The 20,748-nt window shown below is 48.7% G+C and overlaps 1 protein-coding gene across 1 annotated transcript in view; it reads left to right on the top strand.

The window, feature by feature from the left end:
* CSMD2 (CUB and Sushi multiple domains 2) overlaps positions 1 to 20,748 on the top strand; it is a 512,752-nt gene that overhangs the window by 250,213 nt on the left and 241,791 nt on the right. The window contains exon 6 of the mRNA XM_037499127.1: positions 12,169 to 12,281. Within this exon, the coding sequence (XP_037355024.1) occupies positions 12,169 to 12,281 (113 nt within the window). The remainder of the gene's footprint in view (positions 1 to 12,168; positions 12,282 to 20,748) is intronic.

Here is a 20,748-nt window from a genome sequence, read left to right as displayed (position 1 = left end):
CCGAAGTCAGTGAGCATGTTACCACCAGGGCGAAGGGAACTTTGCAGATGCGATTATGTTAAGGTTTTGAGATAAGAGAATTTTCTTAGGTTATCCAGGTGGCCTGATGTAATCACATGGGTGATCACATGGGCCCATGTAATCACATGGGTCCTTAAATGAGGAAGGCAGGTGTGTCCAATACAGAAGGAGATGCCAAGATAGATGCAGGTCAGAGTCAGCAAGAGACTTGAAGATGCAGCTTTGCTGGCTTGAACATGGAGAAGAACATCACAATCCATAAAGTGGAGGCAGCCACTAAGGAAGCAAGCACGTGGATTCTTCCTGAAAGCCACAGGGCACACAACCCTGCCCACAGCTGAGCCAGTGATCCCACTTTAGATTTCTGAGCTCCAGAGTTATAAGCTCGGAAATGTTTACTTCAAGCCCCTATATTTGTAAAAGCAGCAACAGGGAGCTCCCACAGTATCCTTCTCCTCCAACTGGCAGCCTGTCATTCAAGCGCTGCATGGGTTAATACAGATGGAAAATGAATAGCATCACTTATTGTATTCATTGAGGGGGCTGGGAGCATGATCTCCTCAATTTTACACTCTTCTTCACTCACTTGCTGACTCATTAAGTCACTAATTCACTCGTTTGCTTACAAATTAATTCACTCACGTCCTTTCAGTTCATTCAGCATTCATGTACACACACACACACACACACCCTCAATAAATAGCTGTGAGTTGGTGGAGCAATGTCACTGCTGCTTTGATGACCAGTGATAAGCAGTGTTTGAGTGATGGGTATGTCTTAGGCAGGAAAGTGGTGCTGGAGAAAGACATCTGAAATTTCCTGCAGGCAGAGTGGTGGGGAAGGCAGGGTCATAAACAGCCAGGTCTGGGTTCTTGGGCACTGACCTCATGCCAAGAGTTCTTCAATCAGATGTGACCATGGCCTTTAATAATAATGGTGATGATGCTTTATGTATTTCATCTCTGGAGGCCTAGAAAGAGAGCTGAATCTGTCTGAGGCCTCACAGCAATGAATGGCAGAGCCAGCCTCAAACTCAGGCTGGTTTGATTCCCTAAGTCCCTAGTGTTTACCCTCAACTGGGGGTCTAGGAACTCTCCTAACTGCAGCCAAGGAGAGGAGGAAGCCAGGAAGAAGCAAGGCAAAGCAGGTGAAAGAATAAATTGACTAAATCTGAGTACCTCAGGGATTCAGAGGAGACACCTGTCATCTGGGTTGACCCTTATTCCAGATGGATCTGGTCAGTTTATCCCCAGATTCATGTGCTGCCCAAGGCTAGCAGGCCAACTCACCTGGACGGGCCACAGAACCACACCAACATAGATACTTGGAGCCAAGGCCTGCTCCCAAGCACAGAGGCTGGCTGAGTGGGGTGTGGGCATCTAGCCCAGTGGACTCTGAAATGGAACAGATGATCAGACACAGGCTGGGTCAGCAAGGGGGGGGCCAGGCATGACTGCTTACCTCTGGCAGGATGCAGCAAAGTGGGAGAGGATAAGATCTAGGACAAGACCAGCTTAGGTGGGGTACCCTCCATGGTGAGCTGTATGGATGCCCCTCACAGGCCTTGACAGGGCCACTCCCTTACACCCCAGAATAGGAAGCATGACCGTACAGTCCACTCCCTGCCTCTTTCAACCACAGTTGACCTCTCTAGTTTATTCTGCCTAGCACCCCTCCCTACTACCCTGGAGCTCATTCCTTCATTTTGGAGAACTGTCTCCCAACCAGTCATGGAGCTTTAGTGTAGGGAGTCCATTCTCTTGCCCCCAGGAGTGGGCGTATCCCCTGGACACACTAATCAGAGGCCTCCCACGAGCTTTTTCTAATTGGAACCAAGGGAAGAGACTTTTGTCACCACCCTAGGGATGAAGGTGAGAGGGTGTAACAGGGAGCTCCTAGGGTCACCACGACGCAGCTCAGAGCAGCCGCCATATGCAAGGGAGAGACGCCAGCAGACAGAGCACAACACACATCTGAGTCCTCAGCTCAGCCATCCTGGGACCAGCACAGCCCCCTCTTCCACGGTTTGGCTATAGCTGCTGGTAGCCTCTCTCTTCCAGACTGATTGATCTGGGTGTCTGCCACCTGAAACCAGAAGTGTAAGTCATTAAGCCAAGTGTGATGCGGATGAGTGATACGAGAAGACAAGAGCCCTCCTCACCCCCATTTTTCAATTCCCTCCTCCCTATCTGCTTTCTCTCCCCTCACCTTGTTTCTGCTCCATTACACTAAGGACTAGACCACTGCTTAGTTACCCAGATGGCAGAGGTACAAGGCTGGCACTTCAGGAATAAGAGTGAATGTGTTTTGAACAGTTGCTATGTTCCAGGCTCTGTACTGGGAGTTTTGATGCCCTTTATCTCACTTAAACCTTCTAACAACTCTATGAGGGGGCACTGATATCCTGGTCGGCTAGATGGGAGAAACTGAGGTCTGAAGAGGTCTGTTTCTTGCTCCAAGTGAGACCACTGATAAGCTTAGAGCTGTGACTTGAACACGACAGGCTCCTTCCTGTCGCTCTGCCCACAAGTCTCCCTTGCTGCACAGAGATGACATGACCAAGGATTGTGGCTGCATGTCTTGAAGCCTTCGCACAAGTTCATGAGCATCTCGGCATCATCTTTAATCCCTATAATCGTACTATGAGAGACACTGGGGGAAAAGAGGCCACCTCCACGCGGCCATGGGTGTGGCAGGAGGACTGAGCCTGAGGACTCCTTGCTCTCAGCATCTCTGAGATCTCTCAACCCATCCATTCTCCAGCAAGTCGGTGGCTCCCTCTGCCAGCCAGCACTTCAGAAACACAGAACACCCAAAGAAGGAGCCCCCACAATGCGCACACCCGACGGCAGTCAGGTGGCTGGGAAGGTGGCGTGGCAAGCGCCTCAATAAGTCACCTGCAGACATGGCCTCTGGAGAAGCGTCTTCCATATGTAATCCCGGAGGCCTCTATGAGGCATACATCACCATCCTCCCCACGTGTCTGCCAGTGGTGGGTGGAATAGGCAAGGCTGACCAAGCAGGAGGTGGTGGAGGGCTGGGGCCACAGAAGGGAGACAGAGTAGGTGGCCGCCAAGTGCACCAGCTATGCTGGGTGTCACGGACACCCTTTCCTCTCACCCTGTACTCTCCTGGCACCAGAGTAGATGAGGCACCTTTACTTCCCCCGGGAAACCCAGGCCAGCTAGCTCTGGGGTCGCTTAACCTCTGTGTGCTCTGGAGGAGACATTTTAAGGCACTGATATGAGTCTGTCCTCCCTTCTCAGACCTAAGCAAAGGAGAATAGTCCACATTTATGATGATCAACACAAGCATGGCCAATGACAGGAATCCCGTTGCATAGATGAGGAAACTGAGGCTCAGAGCAGTTGGGACAAATGCCCCATTTATACAACTAGTACAAGTGGAGCCCAAATTCAAAACTATCTGATTCTAGAGGCCTGGCCCTTTACCATTGACCTTCTTGAACCTATTGCCTTTGGTAGGGAGCAAGACTGATGATGAGCCAGGCAGGTGCCATGTCCACTGGGCAGAGACCTGAGCCAAGAAGGGGCAAGGATCTAGCTAGAGTGTGTCTGCTGAGGCCTGCACCCTCTTTTTGGGCCATGCCCGATGGGAGTGGGTTTTGGACACAGGAGGCAGCCAGCTGAGGGGCCGCAGCCAGTCAGGCAGAGATCGCTCTTAGGTTCGGTCCTAGTCAGACTGGAGCGGGACCTGGAGGAGGGTGAATGTACAAGGTGCAGGACGTGGTGTGGAGTGATGGGAGGGGAGCGGTGAACAACAGAGCTGGGAGACGCTGGGGACCCTTCTCCCAAATCTATGAGAAACACAGACGTGTGGGGCCTTCCTTCAGTGAGTGCGCGACTTCTCTCACCCAGTAACCTCAGACCAGGGGCTGCAGGGACCTGATAGCCCTCCCATTAGCTGGCTGGCCTAGATTGGGTCATGTGGCCACCCAGATCAAATCACCTGTGGCCTCAGAGTCACAGGATATACTCACATGCCCCTTCAGGAGCTGTGGGCTGAGGGAAGGAGACTGATGTTTAAAGGCTTCTGGCACGTGGGAAGGATGGGAACTACCTAACTTAGTCCTAGAGAGGGATGTGGGAATCCCCCACAATTCCTCTCCCCTGGAAGTTAGTGTCCAGGTCCTATTCTGCTCAGGTTGCATCATGGGTGGGGCCTCTCCATAGAGGCAGGAAGTCGCTAGCCAGCAGTCCCGCCATGTGAGCCGCCAAGCTAGGACTGTAAGGACACCCCAAGCACCTGTCAGACCTTCTCCAAGCACTACACACAGCATGAAAACCTCAGAATATGGTGGAGAAGCCCCCTCCCCATAGCACACGTGGCCAGGAGCCTATTCCTCTGCACTCCTGGGCTCAGACACAGGCCTGCAGGGAGCAGTGCTTCCCTCGATTGCATCTGGAGGAAAAGCGTTTACCTGATGTGGTTTGTGTGAGTTCCCTGGAGTTAACAATTAGCTGAGCAGGAAAGAGTCCTGCTCATTTGTTGAGTTTATTGAGTTGCTTCTGGGGAAAAAGGAACATTTGCCCACAATGCTTATCAGACGCCACTATGGCTACATTAGGGCTACATCAGCATGAGAAGAAACCCCAAGAAGCTGCCCAGTGAATGGACAATGCAGGGAGTGCTGAGGCCCTGGGGCTGTGGCAGCCGGGAAACCAGGATGAAACACAGCATGGCCTTCCAGGCCCTTCCTGCTGTCTCCAGGCTCACCTGCTCACTTCTCTTCCTCTTCTTTTTCCCACTTATGACCCCTGCTTCCACCACCAAGATCTTATTCATTTATTCATTCATTCAATCATTCTTTCTTCTAATAAGCAATATTTACTGAACCCTTTCCATGTGTCAGGCATGCTGCAAGCAAACAGTCCTTGTCTTCAGGGATCTTACAGTTTGGTGGGTGAGGTGACCCCTCAACAATGCTTCGTGAGACAAATACTGTGGCAGAGAAAGAGCAGAAGTCAAGGGTACCCAGTGAAGATACCCGGGCTCTGCAGCAAAGGCAGAAGCCAGTGGCTGTAAATGGCACCTAGGGAGGAATAAGAAGTAGCTAGAAAAAGGATGGGGGCAGAGCAAAGTGGACTAGGAGAATTTGGCAAGAAGGTGAGTTCTTGATCTTTGGAAACATTCAAGACAGATCTTGACTGACCTTCTGTCAGAACGCTGTCGATGGGGTTCGCACGATGCTGGGCACTACATCCAGTAGACCTCTGACGTCCTCATCTAAGATTTAAAGTTAGCTGCTTCCCACACTCCCACAGTAGAAGGGATAAAATTAGAAAAGATCCTCACTGCTGAAAGCAAAAGGCTGCCGTCTGTTGCTTTATTCATTCATTTATTCATTCATTCAGAAAGCGTGTACAATAAAAGTGCCTTAACCATCTCCACCAAAGCTGCCCCCCCCCCCCGGAGCAGCTGGCTCCCCATGGCCTTGACAGAGCTTCCTAACCTAAACCCTGTGACTCACTGGCAGACCCTCCCCCTCGACCCTTACCTGTGCACTCCTGTTCCCACCAGCTGAGTCTTGCGCCTGAGACTTGAGACTCAGATGGGTGTGTTGTGCCAGCTCCCTCTGTGCCAGTCATACTCATTATTGTAATTATGTGATTTAAATTAAACATCACATAAACTGATGAAATATGAGTGTGAAAGGAAATATAGTTGCATCTATGGAAACTAAATTGAATGCTTTGGAAGGGCTCCACGAAGGAGAATCTCTAAAAAGAATTGCTTCCCAAATATTAGGTGTGAGCCAGCGAGCCAGCTGCTCCCCACTGAGTCAGTCCCCTGGGAGCAGGGCCATGTCTGTGCGCTCACTGCCGCCTCCCCACAATAGCCCAGTGCCTGGCACATGGTCGGCATGCAGTCAATATCTGTTGACTGGATGAGCTGGAGCAAAACTGGAAAAGGTGATTGAAGCATTATGGGGGTAGTTTATACTAGACAAACAATGGGGAGAACAAACTATGGTCAGAACAAAGCCCATGATTCTGGAGTAAATGGATTGGCACTTACAGGCACAGTGAAGTAGTTTGCATTGTAATGAAATGCTTAAGCCATATGTACATTCTTTGATGATTACCTACTTAGAATTTTTTAGCCAACCAACTACACCATCTTCAAGGCTTCTATGGTAGGTGTCAGAACTCTCTCTGCAAAGAGAGATAAATACTTTTGACTTTGTAGCTGATAGTTTGGTCTCAACCCTGCCTTAGTGGTGTGAAAGTAGACGAATGAGCCAGGGTGTGATCCTATAAAATTTCATTTTGCAAAAGCAGATAGTAAGCCAGCCCCTGTCCCATGGTCCTGATTTGTCATGTGTGCCAGGCATTGTGCTGCGTTGCTGGAGTGAGACAGATAAGATCCTGCCCCTGCTCCTATGGAGCACCCCCTCTCGCCAGGGAGGAGACAGTCAAGTCAAATGATGGCTACAATTTGGTGAGCCCAATGCAATGGCAGGGTCGGGTTCCTGGTGTGCAGGGGACATAGTAGAGGGAACTGCTCCTCCCATGGCAGAGGGAGGGAGAGAGAGGGGAGGAGGAGCCGAGAAATTTGGGTGGGCTTATGAGATCAGTGATCTTTGCTCAGGTAGTGAGGTAGGGCAGCAGGGAAGGGCATTCCAGGAGAGGGAACAGCATATGCAAAGGCACGGAGACATGAAAGTAGTTGGAACTCAAAGCAGCTGTCACTGGAGAAGGAAGGTATTAAACAGTTGGGACCTAATTCTGGGGCCAGTGAGCCTTCACTGCTGGGTTTCCAGCAAGGCGGGGGACTTGATCAGATCTGCGCACAGGGTATGGAAGGCAGATGGGAGGCTAAAGGAAGATCAAAACACTGTCTTCATAGTCCAGGTGAGGAATGATGAGATCACAAGGTGGAGAAAACTTGAACACAGTCGCCCATGTGGGGAAGGAGAGGGAGGAGTTGGGAATGATGCCTGAGTGGGGTGACTGGGAGGTTGGTGTGGAGTATAGGGGGTATGAGCACTTAGGGAACAGGAATGACTGGGGAAAGCTTTGGAGCTAAGTCCCCTGGAATTGAATCTTTTTTAGGTGGCTCAGGCTTCTTGGAGCTGCCTGCGCAACTCAGGGTAGGGGAGAGGCAGGCACTGCTGGGAATGAGAACTTGGGGAGTCCAACGGGCCACTTTTCAAAGATAAGGCTTGAGCCCATATCTGAAAGAGACTGCATTCACCCCAGAAGATTACCTAGCTCCTGGAAAATATATACCATCATGTGATATTATGTATTTAGGAAAAGAATTCATCTTGACATAGCAAGAGACCTAGGCATTTAGCTGAGGGAAAACTGGTAAGGAAATCATTTGTAATGAGACTGGATGTCAGGGCTTCAAGGATGAGCGCTAGCTTGAGTGGGGTGGGGGCAGTACAGGAGTTGGCCTCCAACAAGGTCTTGTTGCCCTTTGCCCATCACCACCAAGGCATTTCCAGAAAGGTTTCCTGGTTGTGTCACTGTGTCTTCTTTATCCCCTAGGGAAGAGAATTGATGCAAGCAGGAATGGAAAAGCCAAGGGAGTGGCCATAGGATGGGAGACTTCCATATTTCACATTCTTCGAGGCCAGCCTGGGGGCTGGAGGGATGGTTTAAGCTCACCACAGGGATGCAGAGATGCGTCAACCCTGTAGCGGATCTTTGTACATTGCTTAGTTAAGAGACAAAGCCCACAGGAGGTGCTCTGGGGCCACAGAGCCAGATGCTGTTGACAGGAGTGGAGGCTGCACAGAGAAGGGACATTGCAGCTCACAGGCTTTGCAGCAACTCCTGTATCTTGGGAACCACTAGCAAGCACCGTACCTAGTACATAATGTGTGCTAGTGAGTAAATGAATGAATAAAGCAACAGCTTTCTGAGGGTGTCAGTTTCAGGAAGGCTGAGATTTAGGCCAAGGCCTCCAAACAACCCTCCCCCTTACAATTAGGTGGCAATTCTTTGCAGTCACCGTTGTCATCTCGTGGGAGTGGCCAGCAGCACCCCCACATCCTGACTGCACAAGAAGCTTCTTAGGAAGAAATGCTTTCCACAAAGCCTGCTCCAAGCTCTCCTATTACCAAGAAAACAGTTCAGAGTTTTCTGCAGAGGAACTCAAAGCCACTATTTCCATAATCAACTACATGCATTAAAGGGAGTGATTTTTTTTTTTTCATTCTCTCCAAGCCAGATTTCATTAATGAAGCCCCATTTAACGAAAGTCAATTTACCAAAAAGAAAAAAAAACACTGAGTGTAATTGCTTAAATACATTTTATGTACTGCAATAGCCATTTCCTGGGCGAACTTGGAATTCCCCAGGCCCCCCATAGTGAAGTTAATGTGGACAGAAAGGTTTGAAGGGGAGAATCTCTCTTTGTGTTTCTCTCCTTTAATTATGATTCTAAGAGGGAGCAAAAGTAAAGCGAATCCTTGGGGAGGAGACTGGGGAAGAGCAGGAGCAGAATGGAATTCAGTTTAAGCTGTTCCATTGCCTTCTTTCACACTTGCACATGTGTCAGCACGAAGCAGTGGCAGAGCCTAGACGCTGACAGCTTTGGTTGGGGATCGAATCCCACCTCTGCCACTTAATAGCTGCGTGACCTTGTGCAAGTTTCTTAACCTCTCTCTGCAGCCAAATGGAGCAACAGGAAAGGGCATAAAGAACAGCAAGTGAAAAACAAGCAGCTTGTTTCCCTGTACACAGAAGTTCTTCTGTTCAACTGGAGACTGGTATAGCTGTGTGCATGCATGCGTGCAAGAGTCCCAGTTAGACCAAGGAGAGGGAGCCAGGCCAAGAAAGCTTTCCTGAGAAGGTGACATTTGACCAAAGGTTTGGAGGAAGTGAGGGGTTAAGCCCCCCAGAAGTCTGGGAGAAGAGCCAGCTAGCAGGCAGAGGGAATGTCATATTCAAAGGCCCTGAGGCAAGAGCAGGCCTGAGCAGTTTTGAACAGGAGACCTTTGTGTCTGGAGCATAAAGACTAGAGATGAGGAGAGGAGCGGAGGGTTGGGGAGGTGAAGGAACACTGGCTTTTATAAGGCCTGAGGATTGGCACCATTATAGATTTGTTTTTAATTAACTCTATTAAGGTATAATCTGCATAAATAAAAGTACCCATCTTAGAGGGACACTTCTTTGGAACTGTGCCAAATGTGTGTCTCCCATGTAACCACATAATTTGAGATAAAAACATTTCTGTTACCCCAGACAGATCCCTTCTACGTCTTCCTGGGCAGCCCCCACCTGAACCTCCTACTCCCACCTCTGGCCACACTCTCCTGCTTTCTCTCACTCTAGATGAGTGTTTCCAGAGTTTCAGGTGGGATCCTGTGTTGCATAATCTTATCACAAAATAATGCCTGCGAGTCGCCCATGCGGTCGTGTGTGTCAGCGGCTTGTCTCTAATGGCAGTTTTGAGCAGGGCATGACACCATCACAGTGTCAGGAGCTCGATGTGATGAATCCAACATGTAGGCCCCAATTCTCCCCCAGATACCAAGAAAACTCAATGCTTCATGTTTGTGTCCAGAGAGGCAGCATAACAGTAGTTATGTGGTCAACACGGAGTTTTAAGTTTTGGGAATTAACAATTAACAGCATTCCTGGGAGTGGGAGATGTCCTGTTGGCTTCTCCTGGCTGAAGGTGGGGCTTAAAGCAGACCCCAGGGCTCAGAGAGTCTCCCTGACTTTCTATTTTAAACTCGATCATTTATCTCATCCTGTGCTGGGGTCCCCAGCATCTCCCCTCATTTCCAGTCATGAAATAAACAGCCTTTGGTTCTGAATTATTCAAGTTAATTCTCCCTGTTTCTACTTCCCTTGTGTAAATAGCCTCCAAGCTCTGTCATTGAGATAGAATTGAATCTGACCTGGGGGGAAAAAAACCCACAATAGTGTTTGTGGCTCTTTAGAAAACTTAAATGATTCTGCCTATAATAAACTATTTTAAATGGGATCTGGTGAAGTACAGTAATTGGTTTCTATAATAGCTCTTACCATAGCAATATGGGTTATATTCCTGGAGTTTGGCGTGTGTCAGCATTTTCATTATAGTGAAAACTCAGTTTTGCAGGGTGTGAAGCTCCTTGGTTAGCTCTTTTATTTAATACATATTTATGAAGACCCACTATGCTGGATCTCTTCAGATTGCCCCCTCAGGTCCTTCCCCCTTCCTTCTCCCTGTTGCATGCCCAGGAAGGCTTAGCTGTGGGCTGTATCATTATGCTTCCTTACCCTCTGACTTCCAGCTGGGTTAGATCAACAGGAGCATCAGCAAGAGATTAGAGGAGGAGAGGGAATTCCAGGTATTCCTTGCTTGTTCTTTCTTGGTGGGATGTTCACAAACTGGCTGTAGTCCCATCTGAAGGTCTGGGTCCTATATGATGGTCCTGTCCATCCCTCCTTCTGGGATGACTATTTCCTCTCCAGGCCTGTGTGTGGTAACAAGTTTCCCCTAGCTCACCCCCATTTCCCCAGGATACTGCCCATCCCTGATGATTTCCCTTTTATAAAGAGTCCATTCATTAAACTGTTGGAATAATTCTCATTCAACTCTGCCACCTGTTTTCTACTGAATCCCTGACACACCTACTTTGTGCCAACCAAGATTGTGGATGATGCTAGGAGCCAAGGCAATAAATAGAAGAGCAGCTGTCATTCACCAAGAAGAGCCTGTGCTTTCCAGGGATCATGCCAAGGTCTTTTCTGTGGATTATCTCACTGAATCCTTGCAACCCTTTGAGGGAGGAGCTATTATTATTCCCACTTTATAGCTAAAGTCACAGAGCCCAAGTTTCTGTACCACTAGGCTACACTGCGTTCTTTGAGGCGTTATCTTAACTAACCATATAACCTAGATAACTGAACTATGAATTGAATAAAATGCTGTGACATCACAGAGAAGGGAAAGGGAATGTCTATTTATTGAGATAATATGTATCAAATAACAGGCTAGGTCTTTCCCCAGAAGGTGTCTCATTTATTCCTTTGAACTCTTTAGGCTGCTATTATTGTCATTGTCACAGAGGCTAAGGGGCGGGTCCTAGGCTACACTGATAGGAAGTGGTCAAGTGTGATCTGAGCCCAAATCTGTGGCTTCAAGGCCAAGAAAAGTGGGAAAGCTCTCCTAGGAACGTGCTGTGTGAGAGCCTCTGGAAGTTGTCTGAGATGACCCAAGGGTGGGAGAGATGTATTCCAGGCAGTAAAGACAAAAACACAGAAAAGGAGATGCAAGAAGGGTGTCCAGGAGGCGGGGAGGAGAAGCAGTACAGGGAGGAGAGAGGGTCAGGCCAACTCTGGAGGGAGAGGAGAGAAATTGAGGGGCCTCCTGGGGTGCAGGAGTGAGGAGGCAGGCACCCAAGGCTAGTCTCAGTGCTGAATGGGGCCTGCCGGAGCAGGGCTGGGGGCCAAGTTTGGAAGGCAGGTCTCCTGCAGACCCCAGGCAGCCTCTGAAGGTCTTGTGCTCCGGTTAACTCTAGGAGGGAAGAGCTGCTTGACCTGGATATTGGCTCAGGAGGGCAGTTGGATCAGGCTGGTGTGGTGACAGTGAGAGCTGATTGATGGGGCAAGCTGGACTGGCTGGGCCTGGGAGAAGGCTGATGGGAGGGAGGAGGGGCCAACTTCACCGCAATGGGGAGGACTCCAGTGAAGGCACAGGGATAGGGGAGGAGGCAGTGGAGACTTGGGGCCTAGGAGTGACCCCAAAATGGGCTCCATATAGCCTAGTGACTGCTTAAGTCCTTTCTCCTGACTCCTTAGGGAGCCTGATAGGCATGTTAGGGATGACAGAACTTCTGCCTGGGGCTGGGGGGCTGAGCCTCTGCCGGAGAACTTGGAACTGGCCTTTGTTGGGGAATCTAGATATCTGCTGGGGGTGACTAAACCTCTGCTGGGAGAAAGGTCTCTGCTGGGAGGACCCTTTTCCTGGGGCGGCTAGACCTCTCCTGGGGTGGGTGGCTCTGTGCTGGGTGAGCAGCCTCTGCTGCCGGAGCTGCCCCTCTTCCCGTCATGGCTGGGAATCCAGCAAGGGGGCTAGGGCATCACAGCCTTCCCTTGCTGCTCCAGGCCTGGGCTCAGGGAAGCGAGGAGTCTCCCAACCAGCTGTGGTCCTTGACCCCGCCTGTTTCCTGTCCTCCAGGTTCACGGGAGCCAGCCTCCCAGCCCCCGTCATCAGCAGCAAGAACTGGCTGAGGCTGCACTTCACCTCTGACGGCAACCACCGGCAGCGCGGCTTCAGCGCCCAGTACCAAGGTAGGTGGCCTTGTGTCCGGTGTGGCTTCAGGACATCCTTGCTGCTGCTGTCCTCTTTGTCCTGTTCTTATCTGCAGACCCAGAGATCTCACACACCTGGTCTCTGCATGTGCCTATGTGACCTGCTGCCCTGGGGAGGGACACCTCTCAAACAGCATAGCCCAGTCTGGCCCTCTTCCAGCCCGGCTAATGTTTATTTTCTCATGTGAATAATAGTTAATAATGAGAGCTTTCATTACTAACACGATGCCACCAGGCACAGTACTACATACTTGAAAAGCGTCCACTTATTTTTCATCATTACCCAGTAAGGGAAATACTATCACCACCCCCATTCTCTGGACAAGAAAGAGGAGACCCAGAAATTTGAAGCCAGTGTCTCAAGGCCATCTGAACTCATGCCTTTTGAAGCCAGCGCCCACCTTCTTCACCACCAGAGTTCAGCCTCTCCCAGTTTGAACTGGGAAGCAGCCCACAATTTCTCTCTCCTTTTCAGCTCATGTAAGACAAATACAAATGTAGGCAAAATAACTTCAGGATGCCCGATATAGCTTAGGCGCTCACATCTGTGAAGAACTGTCTTGTGCAAGAGACCAGGTCAGGAATGGCAGGTGGAAATTGTAGGCAAGGAGCTTTCTGCTCCAATCATGATGATTCTCCTGTTCCCCAAGAGCTGATTATAAAAATCCAGTGGGTTCACCCCAAAGAGAGGAGCTTTCCAAACTGGAGATCCAAAAATCCAATGGGTGGTGGGAATAGGTGCCGACATGCCTTTCAACCTTGAGTTTACACAAAGTACACAAAGGACTAGACTCATGACTTGATCGTTGGATCTTTAAAATCCGACCAATTATGAACTGATGTTGGTTCTAATTGATTTGACAGCGAACTTGTCTTGCACACCTTAGGTAGAAGGAGGAATCAAGAGACTGTAGAAACGTGGGTGAGGTAAACCTGCACGCCCTGGAATGCAAGGACAATACGAGCTGATAGGAGTGCAAACGGGGCTGTCATTCTTGCCAGGTGTGCTGAGAGAGCATTGATTGTGGGATCTCTTGCCAGCTTGGTTCCCAAGCCGCACATCTGAGGCTCCAAGCCTCAGGCCAAGGCAGGGTAGCACAGAGCATCTCAGAGATGGCCTGGGCAGAGCAGCCCCCACCAGCAGACCTGGGACCCGGCTTTTGGGCTGAGTCTGGAATGGAAGCAGCAGTGGAGGCAGGAGCGTTACCTCTCAAATCTGCTGCTTTTATGTAAGGCCAAATATCCTTAGCCTTGGGGAGCAGGCCCCTTTTGAAACAGTGAAAAAATAAACTACAAACCAACCTGATCTGAGGAGCTTAGCAAAGTCTCACTCCTGCTGCTGAGGTTGGCCTTTGTGGGGGTGAAGCGCCTGTCTGGATTTTTCTGTTGTGTTTTCCCAAATAGAAAAGTGGAGATGGATGTTGTCATTTCATCTGATTAAATAGAAGCCGGGTGTTTCTAATATTTCAGGTTACCGAGGGCCCATTTGTCATTGTCATAGGTTCAGGTTTGATGCAGACAGTGGGCAGCATGAGCCCAGACCAAGCAGAATCTAGAAGGTGGGAGAGACATGAATTGGTGCACCTACTGGGTTCAGGCCCCTTATCAGGCTCTGTCCACCCATTACCCCATTTGATCTGCCCCCAGCCCACTGACAAATGTGTTTTTAAGTCCCATTTTTCAACGGCAAGAGCTGGGACTCAGAGGACTCTCCAGACACACACAGGTCACACAGCCTGGCAGGCTGAACCTTGAAGTCATTCACAGGCCCATATGAGTTTTTGGGCAAAAATCACAGGCCCTCCCCCTATCATGCTTGGGTGTCTCGCCTTTCCTGTTTGGCTGGTAGCTTTTAAACTTTGTTTTGTTAATCTTGGTATAAAAAAATACATTTTCCAACACAATCCAGTACACACATATATCTGTAGAACAAAAAGGAAAATGTCACCAAGTGGTATTTACCCTGACTAAGTGTGATGCACCCTGCAAATTTCTTTTCCAATTTTTAATTTGAGTTGCAACCTCTAAATTAATTTAATGTGTCTATAGCAGGAAACAGCCCACAGTCTGAAAACTTGCCTTAGTTAGGAACTTCCCAGAAGCAGGCTCTATTTTATCCTCTCTGCATCGCCTTCAACATAGCCCAGGATGGGGTTTGCATATTGTGTGTGCTAATGCTTAAGGGGGGCTTTCGGGTTTCAGGCGCTTATTACTTTAGTACTTCTAAGAGCAAGTATGTGCTGCTGTTAGCCCACAGCTGGCTCCCAATCTCATAGGCAGTCTGTTAGAGCCAGGATTTGAACCCCAGGCACGTTGGTCTGGGTCTGGCATGTTTATGTAATGTGGTACGTGCTGACTGCCTTCCTAATGATTCTCCCCTAGGACCTTCTCTCTCTACCGTTTTCTAGACACAGGGTACAGACTACAAGGGTTTATAGTAACTCAATTGGCAACTCCATAAAGCACCAATGACAGCACCATTGACATCGTGGCCCGGACTATTCTCTGTGGTAGGGGACTAGGACAGTGCATTGTAGTGTGAAGCATGCATTGTGGGGAATTTAACAGCATCCCTGGTCTCTGCCCACTATATGCCAAATGCCAAGAACCACCCCATGTAGTCATGACAACCAAAAAGTCTCCAGACAGTTCCAAATGTCCCTTGCATGCAAAATCACCCCAATTGTGAACCCCTACTTTAAAGAACCGAAAACTTTGGAACCACTAAGGACCAATCTCTTTTTACTGCTTGCAAAATACAGTCAAAAGGTGGCAGACATACGGAACCTGTCTGCTTCTGTGTCAAGCAGGAGAAAGAAGGCGTCTGCATGGCTTTTACTGAAGAGAGTGTAGTGAAGGGAGCACTCACAGAGGTGAGGGTGGGTAAAAGGAACGCATAGGGATGGTGAGACCTCCCAGGGATAAACAGCAGGCAGGTCCTTTCCACCACTACAGAGCGGGAGAAATGAGGGAGCCCCTCGAAGAGGGGCTGCCAGACAGAACCGAGGAACCTGACCACTGCCAACCACAGGAGGGGGTGGCTGGGAGTCAGTGACCCCTGCAGGAGGAGGCTCCCTGGGAATTAGTAGCCAAGACAGGAGAAGTACAGGAGTCAGTAACCAAGAGAAGGGAACTGGGAGTTAGTACCTTGATCTCTTCCTCCCTAGCATCTGCTATGCCTCCCACATGCCAACTCCACAGAACAAAACCCTGCTCTCTGCCCTAACAGGCCAACAACAGGCCTTACCAAGGGACTGCCTTGCTCTCGAGAGGCCCACAGAGCTGTCTCCATCTCTGGGAGTTCCGAGCAGGGCAGAGAGCTTTGAAGAATGGACCTAGAGAGTCTTCAGCTTAGGATCAGTTTCACTTGAGAATCTCAAGTGATTTATAGCACTTTTGAGTTATTAATTACCAGTTCCTAATTGTATTGATGAATATTTTTTCCTATAGAATAAAAAATAAGCTAAGTAAATAACCTACAACATAGCACGCTCCCTTCTTGCTTCATAAAATAAGAATATATGAGGGTTCCCAGCCAGACATTATTTTAACTAATCCCATAGGGTTTCAGAACCCTGAGTTCTAGTCTGGTTTCGCCTCTAGGTGTCTGTCCAAGGTGGGCAAAGGTATTGAATTTAACAACCTTCTCTGTGTGACAGCATGGAAAGATAGACGTGTTAGCCCATCTCTGCTCTCAAGGAGAACGGGTTAAAGAGAGGAGAGGACAGAAATCTATAACTTCTGTACAGCCTGATAAGCACTATAATTGAGGCCTGTGAAGGGTTCCAGGACCAGAGATAAAAGAGCAATTAGTTTTGCGGAGCCATTTAGGGAAAGCCACAAAAAAGTGAGAGTGACTTAAACGTGGGTCTCCAAAAGATGCCAGACAGACAATCACAAGAAACATCCCAGGTAGAGGGAAGGCAAGAAAGCATGAGCATGCACAGTCTAAGGAAGCACAGGCGTCTCTGTGTGTCTGCAGCAGAGAGGGGCAGCAGCCTGTTTCTGCACAGCTCTCGTGCTGAAAAAGGGTTTTACATTTTTAAATGGTTGAATAAAAAAACCAAAAGAAGAATATTTCATGATACATGAAAATTGCATGAAATTCAAATTGCAGTGTCTATAAATAAAGGTTTATGGGCACACAGCTATATTCATTCATTTACGGGTTGTCTCTGGCTGCTTTAGTGCTACCAGGGCAGAGTTGAGCAGTTTGCCACCGAGACAGATGGCCCACAACTAATATATTTACTCGCAGGCCTTTTACAGAAAACATTTACAGACTTAGAGCAAAGTCTGCAGTCTAGAGCAAAGGTAAGCAGTGAGGGTGCTGAGTCCTGAGGCTGGAAATTAAGGTGGATGTACCTTGTGAAAACTGCAGTGAAGCTGGGCTTGGTCCTGTGGCTGATGAGAAGTAGTCAGTTTTTAGGAAGAGGGGAGATGCGGCCACATTTTCCATTTAAAGAAAACTTTGCTGTAGAATGAAAAGGGGCGACAGGGGACAGTTAGGAGTCTGAGAATTAGGGTATGAGATCCAGAGTTAGACAGAAGCAGTGGGATGGAGAGGATGAAACAGATAAGAAGAAATCTTTCATGGTAAACCACACTGGACACACAACCACATAGATTTCAGAGTTAGAGGGGATGGGGGAAGGAGATGGAGTCTGCACCAAGTGCCTGCCCCTTTCTCTAGCCAAATCCTAGCCCGACCCTGCCATCCCTGTCACTGACTTGCGCTGTTCTCTGGGCATCACTGGTGACCAGGAGATGGGACATATTTCAGAGGGAAAGCCATTGGCTCCTCTGCCTTCTAAAACTCTGCACTGAACCTCAATTGTCTGCAGAATAAACTTTTCCATTTGAGAACAATTTGCATTTCCTGAGATGCTGGAGGCTTTTTATAGTAACAAGCTAAAGCTTCTGTTTTCCACATGAACTTGTGTGCTCTTGCTTGTGATGGTTCTGCAGTCTCAGACCAGAGCAAAAGTGCCTCTGGCATCCCTGGCCCAAGCTCTGACACTTGTCCTATTCTTGGTGGCCCAATGAGCTGCCAAACTCTTGCCAGCCTCATTTCCATGTTCAGGGCCTCAGGGGCCTTTGCACAAATTGCAGGGTTGTTGCTAAAGGGCCCAGGGAAAGCCCAGAGGACAGGTGTCCACAAGGCAAGCTTCTGAGTTCAGTCAAGAGAGAGCCTGGAGTGAAAAGTGAACACACACAAGACATGGCACCCTTCACCTCACCAGGTCTCAGGTGACCAGTCCTTTGGCCATGAAATGAATTCAAATCACATGTTCTTCCAAAAGTGAGTCAAGTGAGTCATTCATCCTGCCCTCTACTACTATTATAGGGACTCTTCCATATGCCTGGTGCTGTATCACTCACAGGATGCACCCCATTATCCATGGGGTGAAGAGTTAGAGGACAGGACATGACTGCAGTAATCTGCTTGAAGTCTTGAGAGGATGATCACTTCTGCCTGAGATAGTACAACAGCCACAGAGAGGAGATAACATTTGAATGAGGCCTTGACCAAGGAGAGGCATAGAAGCAAAGAAGAGGAGAAAGGACATTCCAGAGAACGAGAGAACAGCATCGCAAAGGCTACTGAAAGCTCTATGGATGGTCATGGTGATTCCCTTAAACATCTTTTTTCCAGTTATTTTCTCCAACTGGCTCTGCTGAAGTTGTCAGGGAAGACCATTTCTCACCCCATTAATAAAGGCACAGCACTATTCTAGACTGCCTCCCGTTCCCATGCCAGGGTGCTTCTTTTCTTTAGGAATTCCAGTAAGTACAAGTTTTGCTGTGGTTAACCGGAAAGCCACATGGCAGCAGCCAACACAGCACTTCTGACAGCCTCAGTTGGTTGATGATTCTTGTTTCTGGCATCTCAAAAAAAATCACCCAGCATAGGGCATAACCAACTTCTAAGGAATGTTGCATCAATGGCTCAATGACCAATAGTCCTTCAACACCTGCATTCTTTGCAGTGGTCATCGCCAGGATTTTGAGTATTCTTTTAATGATTTATGTATTAATGTTTTACTCTTCATTTGCCAGAGTGAGGAAGCCAAGCCTGGGCTGCATCATGCACCTCACCCAGAGGACCTTTTTGTCCACAGCAGCTCATCCAGCATCCATTGCCTCTGGCACTCTTTTCATTCTCTTCCCCATCCCTTGCCCCAGCAATCCTGGGCTCAGCTTTGCCATCTGATATTCCAACAGATGTTTATTTAGTGTTTCTTATTCACAGTCGCTAACAGTGACATCTAAGTGAGCCATGATTTCTTCAATGTGTTTCTCAATTTAAATCCTACACCTTTTCCTTGCAAGAACATGGCATCATCTGTGATCACAATGACCTCTCCAGTCATGAAGCAGAATATCTTTAGGATTTAGAACCCAGCTCTCTTTTCCAGTCCCAACACCATCATTAGCAACAGTTTGTTGGTTCTTCCTGTGAGACCTAATCCTGGAGCTTGAGCTGCCCTAGCCTGAAAGCTAACCTTGAGCCTCTTCTAGGTGAGTGCCCTGAGGGCATCTTCAGCAATTATAATCAGAGGCTTTCCACGGGGATTGGCATGTTCAAGAGCAGATACAATGGACCAGATCCTGGAAATCACAAGTATCCTTTTCTGAACTTCTGAAGTATTATTCAACTAGAAAGATATGTAATCTGGGTCCAAGTCTGTGCCTTCGATTGTACATTCATCCTTCTGATGGCCTTTGTAATGACATCAGAAGTGAGGTTGCTGATTTCTCTGTCTCCATTTGCAGAAATTGTGTCAAATCAAGCCATCTCTTCAGGGGTCGTCACAGGTCCCTAAGTCCAGCAATTGTAGCGTTAACAAGCACCATCACACCTTTCCTGATTTCCCTGGGATTGATGCCCGTGCCAGCCTTTTCCACATCTTCTGTGGCCATCAAGTGTGCCAGCCACCCTCGCCACACATCTGTGTGTCAGCAGCACCCTGCTCAAGTCCCATGCCACAGCTTCACATTTACCCTTTAAGTCAACCGACCTGGAGAGAGACACCTCATCTCTTGTTACTTTGAGGCTCCCCCGCTCTGTTCAGTAATCACCGCTCTTCCCTTTGGCTCCCTTTGGTGCACTTCCGCACCTGCTAGATGGGCAGCACCTTGAAGCATTAAGTCTTGCAGAAATTGTGGCAAATCAAGTCATCTCTTCAGGGGTCATCACAGGTCCCCTGAATTGCACATCTTTGGCATAAACCTGAGTGAGGGGAGCAGGCAGTGTACTGGCCACCAGCTTTGACTAGCCAAGAGGGCTGTGAGTAATCACAACATTTCTTCGGGGCTGTGGCCAATCAGCGAAGCAGACCCACTCTGACATGGAAGGGCAGAGTTTCCAGTGGGAAAGAGGCAATCAGTTTTCATGTCATAGAAGATCACCCTTTCCCAGCATTCTCTCACTAGAGAGGGAATCAGTGAACAAAATCCAAGCAAACGTGGATGACTTTAGGTCAGGAGTGGCTCAGAAGGTTGAAAGAAGGGTCCACAGTGGAGAAATTTCCTGAAGTTAGACCAACTGAAGTTGGCAAGGGCGTGGGGAGAAGGGAGGATCCAGCCAGTTGGACAGCCAAGTGCAGGGACCAGGAGTGGTCAAGGTTAAAGGGAAGGTTCACCCTTGTGGGTTGAGTCCACTGGGAATGAGAGAAGCCACAAACTCCATTTACTTCTTTATTCCCTGAGCTTTGGACATAGGTTAGGCCTCCTTCTCCTTCTGTTCCCCAACAGGCCCTTGTCTCCTGCTGGCTCAGCCCCATAACTCATGCTGTAGACTAGAGAAGCATTTGTATTGCCAGATTCTTCTAGCTAAATGTGTACTGTATGTCCCGCTAACCTTTACAGCAGCAGGGAAATGTTTGGTAATTAACCAGAATATAAAGGATGAATGGAGCAGTCTGGCAGTCTCCTGTAGTCATTATCATTCAGAGGAGATGACTGTAACTAGTAAGATTTCCATCAACCAGTTAAAGCCACACGCTTCTCCTGGGAGTCCTGACTTTGTTCATGTACACTGCAACCACACTTATAAATGTGAATTATATTTTATCTCTTGAGTATTTGTAGCCATATGAACCAAGTACACAAACGTGTTCTTGTGGGTGTGCTTGTTGTAGGCATGAATGTGCATGTGTGTGTGGATATGTCTGCATGCATATATGCACTGGGTGTGCGCCTGAGTGTAGCTGGACCAGCACATGAGGGGATGTGCATCCCATGGTGGTGCAATCATGGACTCAGCCCAGGCTCCATTTTATCTCCACTGCTCTGATGGCTACAGAATCCTCAGAGTCCAGAGGCCCCTGGGCACTCCATGAATGGCTGACTGTGTGTAAATGAGAACAACACAGAAATTCTCCAGGTTCTTCACTTCCGGTTGGCTCTGGGCACTATGAAGTTGCAAGGGAGACGGGACCTT

Source organism: Talpa occidentalis, unplaced genomic scaffold (genome assembly GCF_014898055.3).
Source record: "Talpa occidentalis isolate TD23 unplaced genomic scaffold, MPIMG_talOcc4v2.1 talOcc4.9, whole genome shotgun sequence".
Taxonomy (NCBI): Eukaryota; Metazoa; Chordata; class Mammalia; order Eulipotyphla; family Talpidae; genus Talpa; species Talpa occidentalis.
This window is presented reverse-complemented; position numbering and strand designations above follow the sequence as displayed.